General features: G+C 45.9%; 1 protein-coding gene and 1 pseudogene across 4 annotated transcripts; both read right to left on the bottom strand.

Annotated features, from left to right (window-relative positions):
* Nucleotides 1-2,988: 2,988 nt before the first annotated feature.
* Nucleotides 2,989-15,819, bottom strand: NOLC1 (nucleolar and coiled-body phosphoprotein 1). Of its 4 annotated transcripts, none has more exons than XM_014461868.2 (13): nucleotides 15,645-15,817; nucleotides 9,946-10,001; nucleotides 9,692-9,834; nucleotides 9,455-9,588; nucleotides 8,778-8,943; nucleotides 7,637-7,758; nucleotides 7,367-7,511; nucleotides 6,930-7,058; nucleotides 6,644-6,754; nucleotides 5,882-6,541; nucleotides 5,589-5,695; nucleotides 5,145-5,237; nucleotides 3,258-4,979 (listed from the first exon to the last, which is right to left on the bottom strand). In XM_014461868.2, the coding sequence occupies exons 1-13, from the start codon at nucleotides 15,762-15,764 to the stop codon at nucleotides 4,821-4,823; spliced, it is 2,145 nt and encodes a 714-aa protein (XP_014317354.1). In that variant the 5' UTR covers nucleotides 15,765-15,817; the 3' UTR covers nucleotides 3,258-4,820. The 4 variants fall into 4 exon arrangements, with proteins under 4 accessions (XP_023615576.1, XP_014317354.1, XP_006095939.1 ...); XM_006095877.3 differs by having other exon boundaries at nucleotides 9,692-9,831; XM_014461869.2 differs by lacking the exon at nucleotides 5,589-5,695 and having other exon boundaries at nucleotides 15,645-15,818.
* A 1,485-nt stretch (nucleotides 15,820-17,304) lies between these two features.
* Nucleotides 17,305-18,681, bottom strand: LOC102425685 (annotated as a pseudogene).
* Nucleotides 18,682-19,993: the final 1,312 nt, after the last annotated feature.

Here is a 19,993-nt window from a genome sequence, read left to right as displayed (position 1 = left end):
TCTCACTCAGTAAAGATTTTTATTACTGCAGTGACCATGTCCTGACTTGCCTGGGATAGTCTTTTTACCTCTGTTCGTCTTAGCCTAATTACTAACAGCTCTCCCTTTCACTCTCAAAAGCATCCCAGTGTAAATGATAAATTACATGGTTACCCCATCCATGAGGAAGTCCTACCATAACATGAGTCAGTTCCCATGTTACATGTTCTCATAGCTCTTTGCACTTTGCCTTCATTTCACTGAAGTTTATATTTACACTTTATTTGTGAGGATTAATATATTTGCCCCACATTAGACTAGGTAAACTTTGATCGCTGGAACTGTTTTTTATTCACTCATGATTGTGTCTTCAAAGTCTCTGACACAAAATCACATATTATGTGCCTGGCACATAGTAAACACTTATATTTGCTGAATGTATGAATGTGTGTCTGGCAGGCTAATAATTATTGAAATATTGTACTCCTCCCACCGTCCAACCCACTTCCAAGGTGGGAGTCTGGTGTTTATTCTCAAACCTGAGCTCCAAAGGGGATTATGTTGGGAGAGGAGGGGAGAAAGGGAAGATGGGAAAGTGCCATGGCCTCTGAGCATCCAGACCTAGGAAGGCTCAGGTCTGCAGTGGGGACCTGTGGCTGACCCCCCTTGTGGGAACTCCAGGGCCCTGTAGAACCTGAGAGGAAAGTTGGAGGTTCCATGGTGAACACCCTCTACAAGCCAAGCTTTCATAATCAGAAGGGCCTTTCTCCACTCCAGAACAAGGGTCCTCAAATGAGGGCCTATGTCTTAATTCACCTCATGGCTTGTATCCAAAAACTCATGGCAGATTCTGAGTTTGTTGAATGTAACTGGAATAATGACAATGTAAGGCTTTTTAACTGGTCTAGTTCAGCTCCTTGCAGTGGGCAAAAGCCCCACCTACTGGCCTGTTCAGAAACTGCAGACAGCTTAAGCAGGCTCTGCAGGGCGCAGGTGAAAACTCAAGTGATCAGCAGGAACTTTGCTTTCCTGGCAGCTGTATTAGCACCAGGAACATTGCATTGGACTATCAATCCCCTAAAATACCCAGGGGGACAAAATAAAGTACTAATCCCTGCCTTGGCCATGGGTATTGAATCTTCATTGAGTCAGACTTAGCATTATCTTGCCCCTACCTTCTACACACCCTCTTGATCCATCCAAAAAAGGCCTCCTCTCCCACTGAAAAATGTCCTCTTCCTTGCATGGTAAATTAAGCTGTTCCTCTCCTCGGGATCCTGAACCAAGGTCAGGATTTTCTTGCTTGTCCCCTTTGCAGTGCTACTCTGGCCCTTGGTGACAGGACTCAGCACACTGCACAGAACTGTTCCCATGTCCAACTTCCCCCTTTAGACACTGAGCTCTCTTGGAGCTCTATGGCTGGTACACAGACAGGCTGATTTTCAGACAGAGACCTGGATTCTTGTCTCCATGTGCCACTAAATTGCAGTTATCAACCCTAAGCAAATCACTTTATACTCAGCTAGTCCCAGTAGTTCTCAACTAGGTATAATTTGCCTCCAGGGAATTATATAGCACTTTGGGTATCCATGCTGGGGGATGCTGCTCCACATACAACACACAGGGCAATCCTCCACAAAAAAAGAATGATCTGGCCCAAAATGGAAATATCGAGATTGAGAAACCCTGATTTAGTTAATATCCCCCTAAAAAAGTTGGGTTGCAGTCAGAATATAACCTGTGCAGCACAAAACTATGAGTTGTGTGTGACTCACTGAATTTGTGGATTTCAGCAATAGTGCCAGGACCCATCAGTGGTAGGTGGGAATTTCAGATCCCTCATAAAACTAAAGTTTCTAATAAACAAGATCGATTCTGCATGTCAATCCTTGGCATCATGAATAAAGATACTAAACAAATGACAAAAAAAAATTGTCATTGACTCTGTTCCTATTTGAGTCACTGATGAAATGGCATGTTGCACATCACAAGGACACCAAAAAAAGTCATTTCCAAAATCCTCTTTTATTATCCAAGTGATAGTCACGGAGTGCTTACAACGTGCCAGGGACCGTGCTAAATGCTCTAAATTCTCCGTCCTTACAACCCTTCAGAGTAGTCAGATTTTACAGATGAGATAATACTCTCATTTTATTTTATTTTAAAAAATATATATTTTATTGATTTTTTGCAGAGAGGAAGGGAGAGAGTTAGTTAGAAACATCGATGAGAGAGAAAGATCGATCAGCTGCCTCCTGCACATCTCCCACTGGGGATGTGTCCGCAACCAAGGTACATGCCCTTGACTGGAATCGAACCTGGGACCTTTCGGTCCGAAGGCCGACGCTCTATCCACTGAGCCAAACCGGTTTCGGCTACTCTCATTTTAAATATGAAAGCCAACTCAGAAACGTTAAGTAATTTCCCATTAAATGCTGTTAGACAATTTGCTAAACTGCCTCATTTGTGTAACACATTAGCTGCATATATGTAGCAGTTTCAGGCCTAAGGGGAAAGGAGGTCTGTTAAGTTAAAAAAGCAAACAAGACTGGGAAAGGTGTTTATAAAATGCAAAAGAAAAAAATAAGTCATAGCTTTAAACAATAAGCAGTACACTTACAAATTATTCATCTAAGTAGAAAAGTTAATGCATATATATTGTATTTATTTTAAGATATTTATACAGACTTAACAAGGACATTTGTTAATGGAACCATGAGAGGAAAGAAAAAATATTTTTCAGATCCTCTTAGATCAGTGGATTTCAATACTGGTTGTTTGTTAGAATCACCTGGAAGCGAACAGGCCTCACCAGAGAACACCAGCATCTGACTCAACCAGTCTGGGAATGGGCCCCTGGATGGCTACCAGTGTTCTTAGAAGTACCCCAGATGATTCTAATTTTCAGCTGATGTTATGAAATCACTGATTTATACCAAGGGGTAGCAAACTTTGTCTGTAAAATAGTAAATACTGTAGGCTTTGTGGGTCACATGAAGTTTGTCATTCTTTTTTTTTTTTTTTTAAGCCCTTTAAGTAATACACAAACAAGCCGTGGGCTGGATCTGGCCCATAGGCCATTTTGCCAACCCCAATTTAGACTACACACTGGCTGGACTACTGCCTGGAAAAGGCACCAAGAGATGAGGTATGGCCAACCCCAAGAAGGCTCTGTAGTGAACTCAGAGGTGTGGATCCCAGCCCTTTAACTGGCACCCAAGTTGTTTTGGTGTGAATAGGAGGTAGGAGAGCTTTGGACTCACAATAAAACTCCATGACACATTAGAAACCAACCAGTTTATTATTTTGTAGTAAGATGTATAACTTTACCATGCAGACTGAAACACCTATGTCAGCATGAACAGTGCGTTTCCTACCTAGAGGCAGTTACATGGAAAACCAGGTTATTATCAGGTTATTTGGAGAGTATGGAATCCAAAAAAGGGGAAGTTAACTTCAGGACCTATACCTTGCCCATGAAACTGGAGCACACCTTCCCACCACAGGACAGCCCAGTCTCCAGTTTGTTGACTCTTCCTTCTCCACTGTGCTCTGGCTGAGCACAGGCAGCATGACCTGCAGCTTTACCATCAGCCAGCTTAGCCTACCATAGCGCTGCTCACTGGTTTTTATCGTCCCCTCCACTGTTACGGACAGTTAAGGTTCTGAAAGGGGCACATCACTTGCTCCCACATAGCAACTACAAGACACATTAATCCTATTAGGATGCTCTCCCAAACCCACTCTATTCAAGTTTTACCAGATAATATGCATTGTAAAGGTTCTTCCCATTTTCATTAGCACATACATAGGTGACCTATAAATTTACCTAATGTAATCTAATTCCTACTGAGGATTGAGGTTATTTTTCTTCTTTCACTTTCTTAATCAATGATTCCCAACCACACAGGAGTTATTGAAACTAATTTTGTGTCAGTATTGCTACTAAGATAGACATACCAAGTGATATGTACTTTCCAGATTAATGTTATTTTGTTCTCTAAAATATAAAAAAATCAGATGATGCAGTTTTCAATTTAGTACTCAACACTGTTAAAGGTCAAGTCACCAAAACAAGTCTTTTGAACAATAAAAAAGTTTATGCTTTCAAATTAAAAAACAGGTATTGCAAATATTCCGTAATAGTGATAAAATTACAGAAAACAAGATATTCAGACTGACTCCACAGCATTCACACACCATAATTTTGCCTGTAACAAAACAGTTAATTTTATCCCCCAAAGTAGCTACGTCCATGCTGGCTGAAAACGTCAGTCTTAGACCGCATGAATGAGGAAGAACTACATAGTGCATGCTTAACAGACATATACATTAACCATTCTCAACTGCCCCTCACCAGGGCTGAGTAATAGGAGGGATGAAATGTGGACATGTGCACTCACATAGGCAGAATTCTCCAATTATAAAAATTCACACGTAACCTTTACTATGTCTTGGGCAATAGCTTTTATCTATGGGAACACACCTCTGAAAATCACAACAAAAATCAATAGGAAATGATTCAATAGAAAATATACAAATTTCTCAGCATGAGGACTTCCACAGAACAGGGAGAAGGGGATGACAACTAAAACTAATTTTTATTTAAAAAGAACACTCCCCTTACCTTGTCCTTGCTACTCAACACTCACAAACAAGTCTGTACAAAACTACGAACACAGAAAGGACCAGAGAGGATGTTCCGATACAATGTCTTCAGACCTATTCTAGGCTGCTGTCCTCACCAATACCTCCCCTAATAGAGCTGAGAGCTCCTAGGTCCACTGGGGAAAGTAAGTAGTCTTGGATCATCACCCCTGCTTTGCTAGGATCACCGCAGGTCACTCGCTGTCAAACTTAATTGAATTAACCTGGACAGAGATGGAGCCTCCCCTATAACTGCCCCGCTTCTTCTTGGTCTTCTCATGCCGGAAGGATTTGCCTTTGGTGAACTTCAGGACCTGATTGGCTCGTTCCCCCCAGTCTCCGGCTGCACCGCGCTGGTGAGTAGAGAGAGGTGGTCAACACATAGGACACCAGGGCCCTGTCACGTTCTTGTCCCTTCTCAAGGCAACCTGAACCCAGGGAGTTTCCCACCAATCTGAAGCAAAACTGTCCTCTCTTCCACCCAACACTGCTCAAGAATGGTGACTCCCTCTCCTCACCTTGGCATCAAAGGAGTTGTCTGCCACTCGAGCATCCACCTCAATTTCCTCCTCCCTGATCCTTCGGAATGGGGATGATGCCCTTTTTTCTGCCTGGATAAGAACGAAGTACCAAATTAAAGACGGAGTGGTCAGGTGACAGAAAAGCCCTCCTAAGCTACACACATGTGCACCTTTGCCAGGACAGGCAGAGAGCTATCAAAATGATTCCAGATTCTTCTTTCTACTCTTAAAAGGCTAGCTCCCCATTCTCACTTCTGAAATATAATACCCCACCCCTTCTTCTTTGTCCAAATATGGCTTATATACCCAATGTTGCCTCAGTCTTTGAAATTTTCATGCATATGTGAATTGCCCACACATGTATTAAAATTTTATTTCCTCCTGTTAATAATAAAAAAATAAATAAAGGCTAGCTCCCGAGAGGAAAAGAAGACAATTTACTTTCTTCCTTTTTGGAAATGTGTTAGGGGTCTGAGGATTTATCTTCTTGACTGGAGGAGTCTCTGCCTCCGTGGCAGCCTCATTCTGCTTTCGTTTCTTTCCTAAACCTACAAAACAAAAAGCCAGACTCAGACCAGTTTCCTGTTCCTCTGCCCATGTTGCCACACTGAGGGCCTGCAACTGGAACCTAGTCATTATGCCTCCTCTCTCTATGCCATCCCCCCAAGAGTATCTATCCCATCCTAATTGGGGGGGGGGGGGTACCCAAAAGGGCAGCTTCTGTGGATACAGACCTGGCTTAGAAACTGCTACTGCTGCCTTTGTCTTTCCTTCCTCCTCCTTGTTGCTGTTCCTATCTGCTTTTCCATTCTGGGTGGTCGGTGTAGAGGTGCCATTGGTTTTGAGGGCTTGTGGTCTAGGAGTACCCTTGCCCTTGGGCTTCTCCTCCTCCTCCTCCTCTTCTTCACTGGAGTCATCTGAAGAACTGCTGCTGCTCTTGGCCTTCACTGTCTTTGTGGAGGCTGGCTTGGAAGGGGCTACAGCTCCTGCTGTCTTCTGTGGCTTCTTTTTAGCTGGGGGCTTAGATGCCTTCTCTTCCTCCTCTTCCTCACTGCTAGAGCTGTCTGAATCAGAGCTGCTGTCTCCACCACCCTGAGAGGCCTGTTTGGCAGGCAAAGATGGCACTGCTTTGGCCATCACCTTGGCCTTAGGGGTGGCCACTGTCTTCTTCGCCTTCCCCACATCCTCCTCCTCCTCACTAGAACTGCTCTCCTCCTCACTGGAGCTACTATCAGCTTTTCTGGTCAGAGGCTTCTGGCCACTGCCTGCAGGCTGCTTGAGAGCTGTGGCTGTCTTAGCTGCAGGCTGCTTGGGAGTGGTAGCTGGCCTACTTGAGGGATTTTTGGTGGCACTGGCTGGCTTGGCAGGAGCTTCTTCCTCAGAACTGTCAGAGTCTAGACAAGAAGAGGGTAGAATGAATAGCTCCCCAAATTACAAATTAGACTGAGAAGAGCCCCTGGAGTGCCCCCTGCTCGGAGGGCCTCCATATGCCTCACCTGAGCTGTCTGAAGAGCTCTCTGCTGCCTTCTTTGCTGGAGCTGGTTTAGTGGCTGCTTTAGAGATGACTGGCTTAGCTGGCGGTTTCTTTTCTTCTTCAGAGCTTGAATCTGGAGAGAACTTATGGCATTAGGCTGGGCCCAGAGTCCAGACCCAAACAGGAGTAATAAAAAGGATGCATAAAACACGGAGCTTTAGTCCTATCTTGCTTCAGTGGAAAGAGCTTTTTCATCTTCCTATTTCTCAAACACTCCCCAGACCCACTCACCACTGGTGATGACTCACCAGATTCATCACTGCTGTCGTCACTGCTCTCTTCAGGCTGTTTCTTCTCTGCAGCTTTCTTGGGAGCCTGGGTTCCCAGGGACTTCTTGGGTGGGGGAGCAGAAGGCGGGGGCACTGAACTATATGGACCTGTTTAAAAGGGAGAGTGTGGTGATTTTAAAATATGTACACAAACTCTTTGATGGAGTTTAACCCCTTCCCTTGAGTGTGGGTTAGAATTAGTGACTCATTTTCCACACACAGAATATGGCAGGGATGCTGACATGTCATTTTCAAGTCCAGGTTATAAAAGATACAGCGCCTTTCTCCTTTCTCTGGGAGAAACTAGCAGACGTGTCAAGCAGTTCTTTGGAGAGGTCCACGTGGTGACTACAGAAGTCCTTCTGCACATGGGCCCTGGTAATAGTCATGTAGCTTGACTCCCCATATCTGGTCACCTGGTTTTTTCTTCATGGGCTTTTTCTGCTCCTCCTCCCCTTCCTCCTCACTCGAGGAGTCCTCATCACTGCTGGAACTCTTTTGGGTAGGGGTGGCAGCTGCTTTCACCGGAGCCTTGGCTGCTACTTGCTTTTTAGGCACAGTCTGCATCATACAAGAAAATCAGTTACCACAGGAAAATGTGGACCCAACCAATCCTGCCAGGAAATGGAGACTGCCCCTTTAACCCCCAGACCCCTCTCTTCCCTGGTAGAATTTATGGTCCAGACCTTCTTAGAGATGGCTGCTGCCTTCTCCTCCTCTGAGTCATCGCTGCTGCTACTGCTGCTGCTGCTACTACTGCTAGCTGCTTTGCCATTAGCTACTTTAGGTGCTGCCCGAGCAGGAGTGCCTAAGAAAAAAGAAAGTGTTAGAAGTATCAAGAAATTAAAGGGCCATAAAAACCTCCATCCTATTAGCTCAGAACTTGGGAGTCTTATCAATTCTCTTGCCTCTAGAGCAGGCATGAAGGAGACTGCTATGGTTTACTATATCAAGGAGGCCTTTTTTCCTGCCCAACATAAGGAATAAAACTACTCTATCTTTATTTTTTTTTAAATATATTTTATTGATTTTTTTTTACAGAGAGGAAGGGAGAGGGATAGAGAGTTAGAAACATCGATTAGAGAGAAACATCGATCAGCTGCCTCCTGCACTCCTCCTACTGGGGATGTGCCCGCAACCAAGGTACATGCCCTTGACAAATAATTTAAATATGCCCCTGAAGTCTTTTATTCCAACTTCCAGAGAAGCGCCTATAAATCATAATCTAACCTTCACTACAGGAAGATTATAGAATAAATCTTCTCACTTGTCCTATGGCATGAAGGTTTAGGAGGAAAAATGGTAGTGAAAAGAACAAGGAATAGGGGTGCAAGTGGTCATAGTAAAATGGGATTTGTGGGAACATAAAATGTCTATGTAATGCAACTAAAAAATGACAAACTGATACCATTTCTTAAAATACATTTTCCCTTGCCAACAAACTGTTTCTCTAGTTACTAGCCCCTAATTATGAAATATTTTACTCATTAATAGCATCTTTTAAAAACTATAAACTAGGTCCTGGCCAGGAAGCTCAGTTGGTTAGAACATCATCCCAATACACCAAGGTTGCGGGTCCAATCTCTGGTCAGAGCATATACAGGAAGCAACCAATGAATGCATAAACAAGTGGAACAACAAATGGATGTTTCTCTCTCCCCCTGCCCCCCCCCCTCTAAAATCAATATAAATATAACACTAATCAATATCTCTGGTTCAACCACCAGTACCATTTCACCCTTGTGCTGAAAAAGCAATTTAAATACCTATCCACAGAGCAAGCTGGTCCCCAGCCTGGCCTTTTAGAAACAGAAACAGAAATAGTACCTGGTTTGCCTGGGGCTTTAGCCTGAGCTTTAGCTGCCACAGGTGTTGCCTTTGGCTTCTGGTTCTTTGGTGCCTCATCTTCTGAGCTTGAGTCAGAATCAGAATCAGAGCTCTCGGCCTTCTTAGGAGGAGCTTTGACCGCCTTGGTTTGGGGCTTAACTCCCTTCTGTGAGAAAACACACAATGGAGAGACTAGGCAAGAGCTTCTGGGTATCCAGGAGCATCTTAAGGTAAAAAGTTTCATCGGCTTTTACTTTTTAGGGGCTAACAGAGCAGCAGGGGCGAGGGAAAGCTAAGCAGGACATGACATGAAAAGGACAACAAACTCTTAATAAACAAAAAGTTCAGCCACACAACCTACTACCCTGTCCCTGCCATTCTCTATCTGGAGCTCCCAACATCTGTATACAAAACACACTCCCTTACCCCTGAAGTTCTAGACAGTGTCCCAGGGAAACCCAATACCTGTCTTGATTTACTCTAGATTCCGAGTCTAACTTCAACCTCACATATCCTTTTCAGGCTTCATGCTTCTATCACATCTCTGCAAGTCCCCAGATTTTCTGCCCCATAATCACCTGCCCACCACCAGCTCTTGATCACAAGCTAGAAGCCAAGATTTTAGGTTTCTTCTTCCTGATCCCTTAAGCAACCCCGTTCCTTCCCAAGCTGCAAACCTGGACAGGCTTTTTCTTTTCGTCCTCCTCTTCCTCCTCATCATCACTGGATTCTTCACTGCTGCTACTCTCTGATGCATTGGCTGAAGCCTTTCCAGGATGCTGAGGTAGACTGGCACGCTTGGCAGGTACAGCTGAACAAAAGCACAGGTCCCACTAAGAATCAGCTAGGCAGTATAGGCAGACTACAAATCCTTTTCCTTGAACTGCTAACCCCAACTCCCTACCCGGTCTTACCAACTTTCTTAGCTGGAGGTCCTTGGGCTTTCTCCTCCTCACTGCTGTCTTCACTGCTGTCACTGGACGAAGTCTTCTTTTTAGCCTTCTTAGTCACTGGTCCATTTGCTTGTAATTTCCGCTTTGGAGCCTTGGTGGACCTACTGAGGTAGACCAGGCTAACTTCTGGGTGACCAGGACCTTCCCAAACCAAGAAACAAAGCCCAGTATACTTGAGGGGAGAAAATAGCCAAAATGGTACAGGAAAGACTTACTTGAGCCAGAAGCTATAGATGTCCAAGAGGGAAGAGGCATTGGCATCCTGCTGGGTCTTTAGGAGAAAAGACAAAGAGCTGGGTAAGAAAAATTTATCCTGGTTATTCTAGGGGAGATCAGATTTTGTTATTGTCTGGTTAAAAATGGCCCGCTTTGCCCTGGCTGGTATGACTGTTGGTTAAGCATCGTCCCGTGCACAGAAAGGTCACCAGTTTGAATCCCAGTCAGGGCATATACCCAGGTTGTGGATTTGATCCCTGGTCGGGGTGCATACAGGAGGCAACCAATTGATGTTTCTGATGACAATAATGTTTCTCTCTCTCAAAACTCAATAAAAACATTTTTCTTAAAAGTGACCTGTTTTATTACCTACTAGTTGCCCGGTGAACGAAATTAGTGCACTCGGGGGTGGGGGGGTCCCTCAGCCCGGCCTGCGCCCTCTCGCACCGGGAGCAGTCAGACAGACATTCTTAGCCCACCACCGCTGCTCGCCAGCCGTGAGCCCAGCTTCTGGCTGACCACCAGGGGGCAGCTCCTGCATTGGGTATTCGGTTGTTCTGCCGTTCAGTCAATTTGCATATTAGCCTTTTATTATATAGGATTACCATAGTTCAGGGGTCCTCAAACTTTTTAAATAGGGGGCCAGTTCACTGTCCCTCAGACCGTTGGAGGGCCGGACTATAGTTTAAAAAAAAAACTATGAACAAATTCCTATGCACACTGCACATCTTATTTTGAAGTAAAAAAACAAAACGGGAACAAATACAGTATTTGTATTTGCATGTGGCCCGCGGGCCATAGTTTGAGGACCCCTGCCATAGTTCATATAAATGTTACAGCTTCAGCCCAGTGGCAGTGGCTCAGTTGGTTGAGCATCGTTCTGTGCACCAAAGGGTTGCCAGTTTGATCTTCAGTTGGGAGTGCACGCCCAGGATGTGGGTTTGATTCCCAGTCAGGGCACGTATGGAAGGCAGCCGTTCAACGATTCTCTCTCTCTCTCTCTCTCTCTCTCTCTTTCTCTAAGCATGTCCTCAGATGAGGATTTTTAAAAAGTTATAGCTTTCATAACTTCTCTTACTTGCACAAATTAGAAGAAAAATAGCCCTAGCTGGTTTAGTTCAGTGGATAGAATGTCAGCCTGTGGACTGAAAGGTCCTGGGTTTAATTCCAGTCATGGGCATGTACCTTGGTTGCAGGCTCAATCCTCGGCCCTGGTCAGGGTGCATGCGGGAGGCAACCAATCGATGTGTCTCTCTCACATAGATGTTTCTCTATCTCTGTTTCTACCTCTCCCTTCCACTCTCTCTGGAAATCAATAGAAAAATATCCTCGTGAGGGTTAACAAAAAGAAAAAAAAAGGAAAACATTTTACTTATGTATTTCCCAATCAATACTTATCAAAAACTTGGGATATTCCTATAGTTTCTGACACCATCTATCGACCACCTGTCAATCCTGTTTATCAAAGCCTTTATAAAATGTGCATTCCTGCCCTAGCTGATTTGTCTCAGTAGATAGAGCATCAGCCTGCGGAACCAAAGTGTCATCCCAAGTTCGATTTCAGTCAAGGGCACATACCCCGATTGCAGTCTCCTCCCTGGCCCAGGCCCTGGTTGGGGCTCATGCAGGAGGCAACCAATTGATGTGTTTCTCTCACATTGATATTTCTGTCTTTCTCTCTCTCTTCCACTCTCTGAAAAATCAATAGAAAAATTCCTCTGAAAATTAAAAAAATAATAAATTAAAAAAATGTGCATTCCTTTCACTCTAGCAATGCATTATCTAGGAACTTACCCTTACCCATGAAACAAGGGCACAAACATTTATACAAGAGAGTGTTTCCTGCAATGTGGTTTATAATACCAAATCACTGGAAACCAGCCTCCAAGAGAAGATTGGTAAAAAGCTATGTCATGTATACAAAACTGCATCCAGCCCTGCTGGTGTGGTTCAGTGGTTGAGTGTCAACCTAAAAATCGGGAGGTCAGTTTGATGCCTGGTGAGAACACATGCCCGGGTTTCGGGCTCGATCCCCATTAGGGGGTTTGCAGGAGGCAGCTGATCAATGATTCTCTCTTATCATTGACTAGGGGCCCTGTGCACGAATTCATTCACCTTGAAAGGAACTGTGGGCCGCGAGGCTGTGGTGGGCACAGGGGCAGGTCTCGGCCCATCCTCTGCACCCCCGCCTGACCCCTCCTGCCACAGCCCCCGGTCCCGTCTGCCAGCAGCCCCACTCCCACTACCACTGCTCCCACTCGCTGATGGTGCCGGCCCCGCTTGCACCCACTGACGGTGCGGAGCAATTGGGGCCGGTGCCAGCAGCAGGTGTGAGTGGGGCCGGCGCCTTCAGCGGGTGCAAGCAGCTGCTGCTGCCCCAAGCACCCCTCAGGGCTTCTCCACCTCCCCTTGCTTCTGAGGGGCAATCGGGGCCTACAGCCACTGCTTGCACCTGCTGATGGCGCTGAGCGATCGGGACCGGAGCCGGGTGCCGGCAGCGGGTGCGAGCGGCGGCACCAGCGCCAGCAGCGGCACCAGCGCCAGCAGCGGATGCGAGCACTGGGCAGGAGCAAAGAATTTTCAATAGCCACCAGAGGCTCACCCCAATGACAGCAACCAGCGTCCCGCCTTGGTCTGATGCCCCTGCTCACCTGCTCCACCATCCCACCACAGCCGATGTCTGCCCTGTTCCACACACGCCCCCTGGTGGTCAGCGCATGTCATAGAGGCCAATTCAGTTCAGCTGTTCGGTCTATTTGCATATTAGGGTTTTATATATATAGATGTTTCTAGCCGAAACCGGTTTGGCTCAGTGGATAGAGCGTCGGCCTGCGGACTGAGGGATCCCGGGTTCGATTCCGGTCAGGGGCATGTGCCTGGGTTGCGGGCACATCCCCAGTGGGAGATGTGCAGGAGGCAGCTGATTGATGTTTCTCTCTCATCGATGTTTCTAACTCTCTATCTCTCTCTCCCTTCCTCTCTGTAAAAAATCAATGAAATATATTTAAAAAAAAAAAAATAGATGTTTCTATCTCTCTCCCTCCCCCTTCCTCTCTGAAATCATTCTATATATACTAGAGGCCTGTTGCATGAAAAGATTCGTGCAATACACCTTCCCTCCCCCTGGCTGCTGGCACCCGAGTCCCAGGCTTTCGCTCTGGCCGGAGCCGCCTTTCAGTCTTCACTCCGCTGCTTCGTGCCTATGTATGCAAATTAACTGCCATCTTTGTTGGCGGTTAACACTTGGGTTGCGGGAAACGAGTTAAGTCGGCTCACGTGAATTGCGCGTACTCTGCGGGAGCCGTCTTAAACTCGGTTCATATAGATTTGCGGTGGAGTGCGGGAAACGTGTAAACTCGGGCCGATTGTAACTGCGTATTACCAAATATTTCATTTCAATCGAACCCATACTTCAAAAGATATAGGCATTTTAACGCGCCATCTTATATTTTGGCGGGAAATTCACCCGACACCGAAGTGTTAATTTGCATATCTCGCTGATTAGCCAATGGGAGGCGTAGCGAAGGTATGGTCAATTACCCTGCTAGTCTATTATTAGATTAGATAGATATATAAAAGGCTAATATGCAAATATGCTAAATGTCTGTCAGGGTATTGACATTAAGTAGCAACACCCGGCTTCCTCTCCCTAGCGACTAGCCTCCTTGCAGTTTCTTCAGCCCAGGAACATGACTTGCTTTATAGTGAGGTGCAAACATTATACACTGTAACCAAATGTCTGTGAAGCGTTTTCCCATGCCTCATCTCATTTGATCCTCACAGAAGTCATGGAGTAGGTACATAGGAGACTGGGTGGAATCCTATTTTTTTTTCATTAGCCAGAAAACAGAGATTTAGAAAGTTTAGAAACTTTACCCAACTGAAAAGAAGAAATGGTGGACCTTAAAAATGACTCCAGGTTTTCTCACTGCACAGAATATAGTCAAACACTGCTGCAGTTAAATATTTTACCCTTTGTTCCCACTGCATGATCTATAATAATAATCTGCTTCCTGTTGATATTTACTGCTGTGTTGCTGACAATTACCTGAAAGAGAAGTTGGGGTGTTTCACTGGGCTGGGAAAAGTTTAGCTAAATCAGAAAGCAGGTCCAATTAAGCAAGTTTATTCTCTATCTATAAAAGGCTAAGGTAATACTATACATCTTAAATTGTTGAGATAAGAGATAAAGCATATAAAGTGTTTAGAATATGGAAAAAGCATCTGGCCCTTACTAAGCCCTCCACAAAGATTTTGCTAAGCAAAATAAGCCAGTCAGAGAAAGATAAGTATCACATGATCTCACTCATATGTGGAATCTAATGGGAAAAAAAAAAGATCCAGAGACATAGAAGCATAGAACAGACTGCAGAATCTCAGAGGGAAGGTGGGGGGAGAGTGGGTGGGTGGGAAGAGATCAACCAAAGAACTTGTATACATATATGCATAACCCATGGACACAGACAATAGGGTGGTGAAGGCCTGGGGCAGGGGTGGGGTGGGGAGGTGGAGGTAGGCTAGAAGGGGTCAATGGGGGGGGGGTGACATATGTAATACAATAAAGATTTAATTAAAAAAAAAAAAAAAGTCCTGGTTCTGAGCCCTAGCCAGTTTTGCTCAGTGGATAGAGCGTCAGCCTGGGGACAGAAGGGTCCTGGGTTCGATCCCCAGTAGGGGGCATGCAGGAGGCAGCCAACTAATGATTCTCTCTCATCATTGATGTTTCTCTCCCTCTCCCTTCCTCTCTGAAATCAATAAAAGTTAAAAAAAAAAAAAATAAGAAAGAAAAAAGACCTAGACTCCCAAAGATTCTATCTTCTCTCAAGGTGTTTGCCCATGCAATCATGTCTGCTTTTCTTGAGATGTAGATTCCAAACCTTTCACGTTCCTAGTCATCTTCCTTTCACATGTCTTCTGAACATCCTAAGTTACTAACCCAATGCTAAAGGCTTTCACTCACTGATGAGCACCAGGCACTGGATGGGATTGCCACTTTGTATATATTACTAAAACTCACAAAAATCCTATAAAATGTATGATGACTTCCCCATAGAAATAGGAACACTCAGATTAATCAAGCTGCCCCAGTTATACGTCTTTAAATGAATGACAAAGCCTGGTCCCAATCCTATATTTGATTCCACAAGTCAAAGATCCAAGCTCATTGTTATGCCCGCACGGTAGAACTATGATGCTCAACGCTACTTCAGCGTAACGAACAGCAAAATCCTGCCTCTACTCTCGTTCATTTTCTTTACTACGGAAAATCCCACCCTTCTAAAGCATTTTATGTATCTTTGACTCCCCAGTAAATCCGATTGAGAGTTAAGGTCGTCACGCTTTCCACCAACTACTAAAGCCAAAAGCAGCAACCAGGAGCTTCCAAAGCCTCCGGTGAGACTGGATACTCCCTCTTGGGGTGCTCCCACTCCGCCAGCCACGTGATCTGGACCACGCGGGTCCCACGCTGCTGCCACTGCACCGCTCAACAGAGAAAAAGCTACAAGACTCAGCGCTACCTCGTCAAGACCTCGCGGACTCCAGGCTCTCTCCAGTCACCACCGAAAACCCGCACGAAGGCCCCGCAGACACTGGGCTGCGGACCCCACGGACCTCTCTACCTGGAAACCTAACCATGGCTGGGCCCGGAGCCCTGTGGTCCTCCCACCCCAGCTCGTGAACCAAGTCCGGGACTCACAGCGCCTGTTGCCTTGGCGAACTTATTGGCCACCTCCGAGAGTTGGTTGTCGCACAGAAAGCCGAGCACGAGGGGATACAGGTCGCTGGGAACCACGCGGGGTAAGCCGGCGGCCGCCATCCTCCGGGCAACACGCGTCACTACCGTTGCCGATGCACACGACTCAGGAACTCAGGGAGCCAGAGAGGTCGGGGCGGAGCGTGTTACGTCATCGCGCCGCGCGGGCGCACAGCGGAAGGGGCGGGCGCACTCCGCAGGGATGTCCCGCCTCCACCTCGGAGGCAGGATCTACGCAAAATCTGTAAGCTCTTTCCGTTCCCACGTGTCGCCATCTTGGTAAGGGCGGAGCCCGCCGCCCGCCACTTTGCGAAGGCGGAGCCTGACGTCAGGGGTCACGCCCTCGGCAGTGGCGGGAAAACGGCGGACTTCCCTGCCCTTTCTCCCGAGGCAGCTGTCCTCCCGCGGCGTTTCCTGCTCCTCGTTCGGGATTAGCCTTTCAGGGAAGTGAGTGGACCGGCGGGCTCGAGCTGTCCTGGGACCGCCTGGACTTGGTCACAGATCTCCAGACGCCCCGACCCGCTCTGCCAGTGGATCCCCACCTTCCATCTCACTGCCTCCCACACCCACAGCGACCCTTTCTCAGATACCACCCCAGCCTGTGGGGCTCCCACCTTCACTGCAGAGGTTCCTGCAGATCATCTGTGGTCAAGATGGGGTGTTGATCCCCCAAACTGAGGCTAGTAAGCCAGAACAAGAATAGGGAAACGGGCAGATGGTGAAGTCACCAAGTAGTTTACAGCCATCTAGCAAATGGCAAAATCCTATCTTCGCTAAACCAAGGACACTTGACAGGAATGTAATGGTGGCACCTCTCCCCAGCCAGAGGGTAAATAGCCTAAATCACCCTACTCAGGAGATAGATAGCAGAGATCCTATTAGTGCCATTTGTGCCTACTACACCCAAGGGCAGATGAAGTTAAGGGAATAAATCTAATTTTGGAACATCAGCATAGAACTAATAATCTATTGAGCTCATCCTATAACACCTCCCTAAAACTCCCAGCCTTTAAAACCTTCAAAATGAAGATACCACAGTGCAGTCTCCCTCCAGGCAGCACACCTCACCTTCCCCCTCCCGCTCTTCTTCCCCCACAGGCATGCAGGTCCTAAGGGACTCCCACAAGACTTGCATCCAGGGAGCAATGGGCCCTGAACCTGTCCCAAAGGCCCCCTTTCTTCTGACTTCTTAGTGAGCCAAAGCAGCCCAGTCTAGGCTCATTTCACTGTCTAGTCCAGCCGTGGGCCGGATCCGGCCCGTTTGATTTGAAATGAATAAAACTAAAAAAAAAAAAAGACAGTACCCTTTTATGTAATGATGTTTACTTTGAATTTATATTAGTTCACACAAACACTCCATCCATGCTTTTGTTCCAGCCCTCCGGTCCAGTTTAAGAACCCATTGTGGCCCTCTTCTATCCTACACCCTTCCGTTTCACTGTTCCGTTTCAACATCCTCTAAAACAGCGGTTCTCAACCTGTGGGTCGAGACCCCTTTGGTGGTTGAACGACCCTTTCACAGGGGTCGCCTAGGACCATCCTGCATATCAGATATTTACATTACGATTCATAACAGTAGCAACATGACAGTTATGAAGTAGCAACGAAAATAATTTTATGGTTGGGTCACAACATGAGGAACTGTATTTAAAGGGCCAGAAGTTTGAGAACCACTGCAGTGAATCACCTGGACTTGTGCTATGAAATCTTTCCTGTACAAAGAACCCACACGCTACCAGCTGGTCCAAGGCAGGCAGACTCAGGGCCAGGTCCCCTTTCCAGTAACAAAACTGCCCCACCCCCCTACCCCCATCCATGTCCTGCCCATGAAACCCTATCCTCCACTTATTTTTAATGGTATAACTAATATTTTGTTGTCATTTATATTCAGATGGTAGTGGAGTATATAGTCTCTATGCTTGATCTTTCTTTTATGTAAGTAAAAAAAATTTCAAAAACTGATAACTGTTTTCAGAAAACATGAATAAACTAATTCATTGATGGTGACTTCGTTTTTCCTTATTAGCTCCAGAAAACTCACCCTTTTGACCTTTTGTAGCCCTACATGGTTTGGCTCAGTGGCCTGCGGAATGAAGGGTCTTGGGTTCAATTCTGGTCTAGGGCACATGCCCAGGTTTCAGGCTCGATCCCCAGTAGAGGGCATGCAGGAGGCAGCCCATCAATGATTCTTTTTCATCATTCATGTTTCTCTCTCTTCCCCTCTCCCTTCCTCTCTGAAATCAATAAAAATATATTTAAAAAACAAACAGCCCAGCCATCGTGGCTCAGTGGCTGAGTGTGACCTATGGACCAGGAGGTCACGGTTCAAATTCCGATTGGGGCATATGCCCAGGTTGCAGGCTTAATCCCCAGACGAGAGCGTGCAGGAGGTAGCCGATCAATGTTTCTGTCATCATTGATGTGTCTCTCTCTCTCTCCCTCTCCCTTCCTCTCTTAAATCAATAAAAATATATTTCAAACAAACAAATGAAACTGGAAGGTTGGCCGTGACCAGTTGCTCAGTGGTTAGAGCGTCGGCCCATGGACCGAAGGGTTTCAGGTTCGATTCTGGTCAAGGGCACTTACCTCGGTTGCAGGATCAATCCCCAGCACATTTGAGGCATGTGCAGGAGGCAACCAGTCAATGCATCTTTCTTATATCAATGTTTCTCTGTCTCCCCACTCCCTTCCACTCTTGCTAAAAAAAAAAAAAAAAAGGAAAAAATATCCTCAGGTGAGGATTAAGAATTGAAAGGTTGGTATGCATTTGACTTCACACTTTGCAGAAACATCCTAATAGTCATCCACATCTACTTCAAGGAATACCACACTGAAATACTTCAGAGAGGAAATGAAAAAAAAGCTTTATCATTTTGCCAAACCCACACCATGTGGCTGAGAAGTCAGGTACTACAAGTTTATCTCTTGCACTGTTCAAGGCTTCCTCAAAAGCATACTTGCTCTTGATCTGCTTCACCATTTTGTCACCTGAGGCCTGATGAGCAACCATTAAGAATCGATGGAAGTGGATGCAAAGCAGCAGACCAAGCTTGGAGAGCACACAGCCTGCCTTCCATTTTTTAAAATTATTATTTCTTTTTTTTTTAAAATATATTTTATTGAGTTTTTACAGAGAGGAAGGGAGAGAGATAGAGAGTTAGAAACATCGATGAGAGAGAAACATCGATCAGCTGCCACCTGCACATCTCCCACTGGGGATGTGCCCGCAACCATTAAGAATCGATGGAAGTGGATGCAAAGCAGCAGACCAAGCGTGGAGAGCACACAGCCTGCCTTCCATTTTTTAAAATTATTATTTCTTTAAAAATATTTTTTATTGATTTCCGAGAGGAAAGGAGAGGGAGAGATAGAAACATTAACGATGAGAATCATTGATGGGCTGCCTTCCGCATGTCCCACACTGGGAATCAAGCCTGCAACCCAGGCATGTGCCCTTGACTGGAATCGAACCAAGGACCCTTCAGTTTGCAGGCCGATGCTCTATCAACTGAGCCAAACCAGCTAGGCCTGCCTTCCCTTTATAGCGACAGGGTAGCTGGGCCCCCCACTTACTTATTCAGTCAAGTCAGCTCCATGAAGGTAAAAGGGGTTGTGCACCAAACCTGAATGATGCAGCAGCAATCTCTTCAAACCACAGTCCTGACAGTTTATACTGTGAACTCGCCCCATGAGAAAACTGGAAAACTAACTACCCAATTGTTTCCCCCTTTGTCATGAATACTCAAATATTCTAATGCCCAGGCCTGACAAGTCAATTTCAAACTCTATCATATTTGTTTACATTAGCAACAGACAAGAATCCCTTCAATCCCATACACTATACTTTGACTACTTCCCATTAATGCCCCTCAAAAAAGGGTAAGGATGTACTTTTTCAGGGGACACACTTCTTTGTCTTTTTCAAAATAGGCATTCCTCTCTCCTAGATATAACTCCTACATCTATCTCCCTCTTCCCCAGAAGTCAATCCACATGCATGCATTCCTAAAACATCTGAGCAATGCTCTAACCACCTAGCAACACTGTCCAGGGTTCAAATGCTGCCCACCCCACCCTCTGAGAAACTGAGAGGGAACATCCAGTGGCTGCCTCCTGCAGGCCCCCTACTGGAGATCAAGTCACAATCCCCAGTATGTGCCCTAGCATTGAATCGGCATCCTTTTGGTGCACAGGACAACCAACTGAGCCACACTGGCCAGGGCTCAAATGCCCTTTTAAAGTTTGAGAAGCACTGCCCTGATGACTAATTTCACTGTCAAAACACTCAAGGA

Source organism: Myotis lucifugus, unplaced genomic scaffold (assembly GCF_000147115.1).
Source record: "Myotis lucifugus unplaced genomic scaffold, Myoluc2.0 scaffold_162, whole genome shotgun sequence".
Classification (NCBI taxonomy): domain Eukaryota; kingdom Metazoa; phylum Chordata; class Mammalia; order Chiroptera; family Vespertilionidae; genus Myotis; species Myotis lucifugus.
The sequence above is the reverse complement of the archived record's forward strand: the minus strand, read 5'-3'. Positions and strand labels throughout refer to the sequence as shown.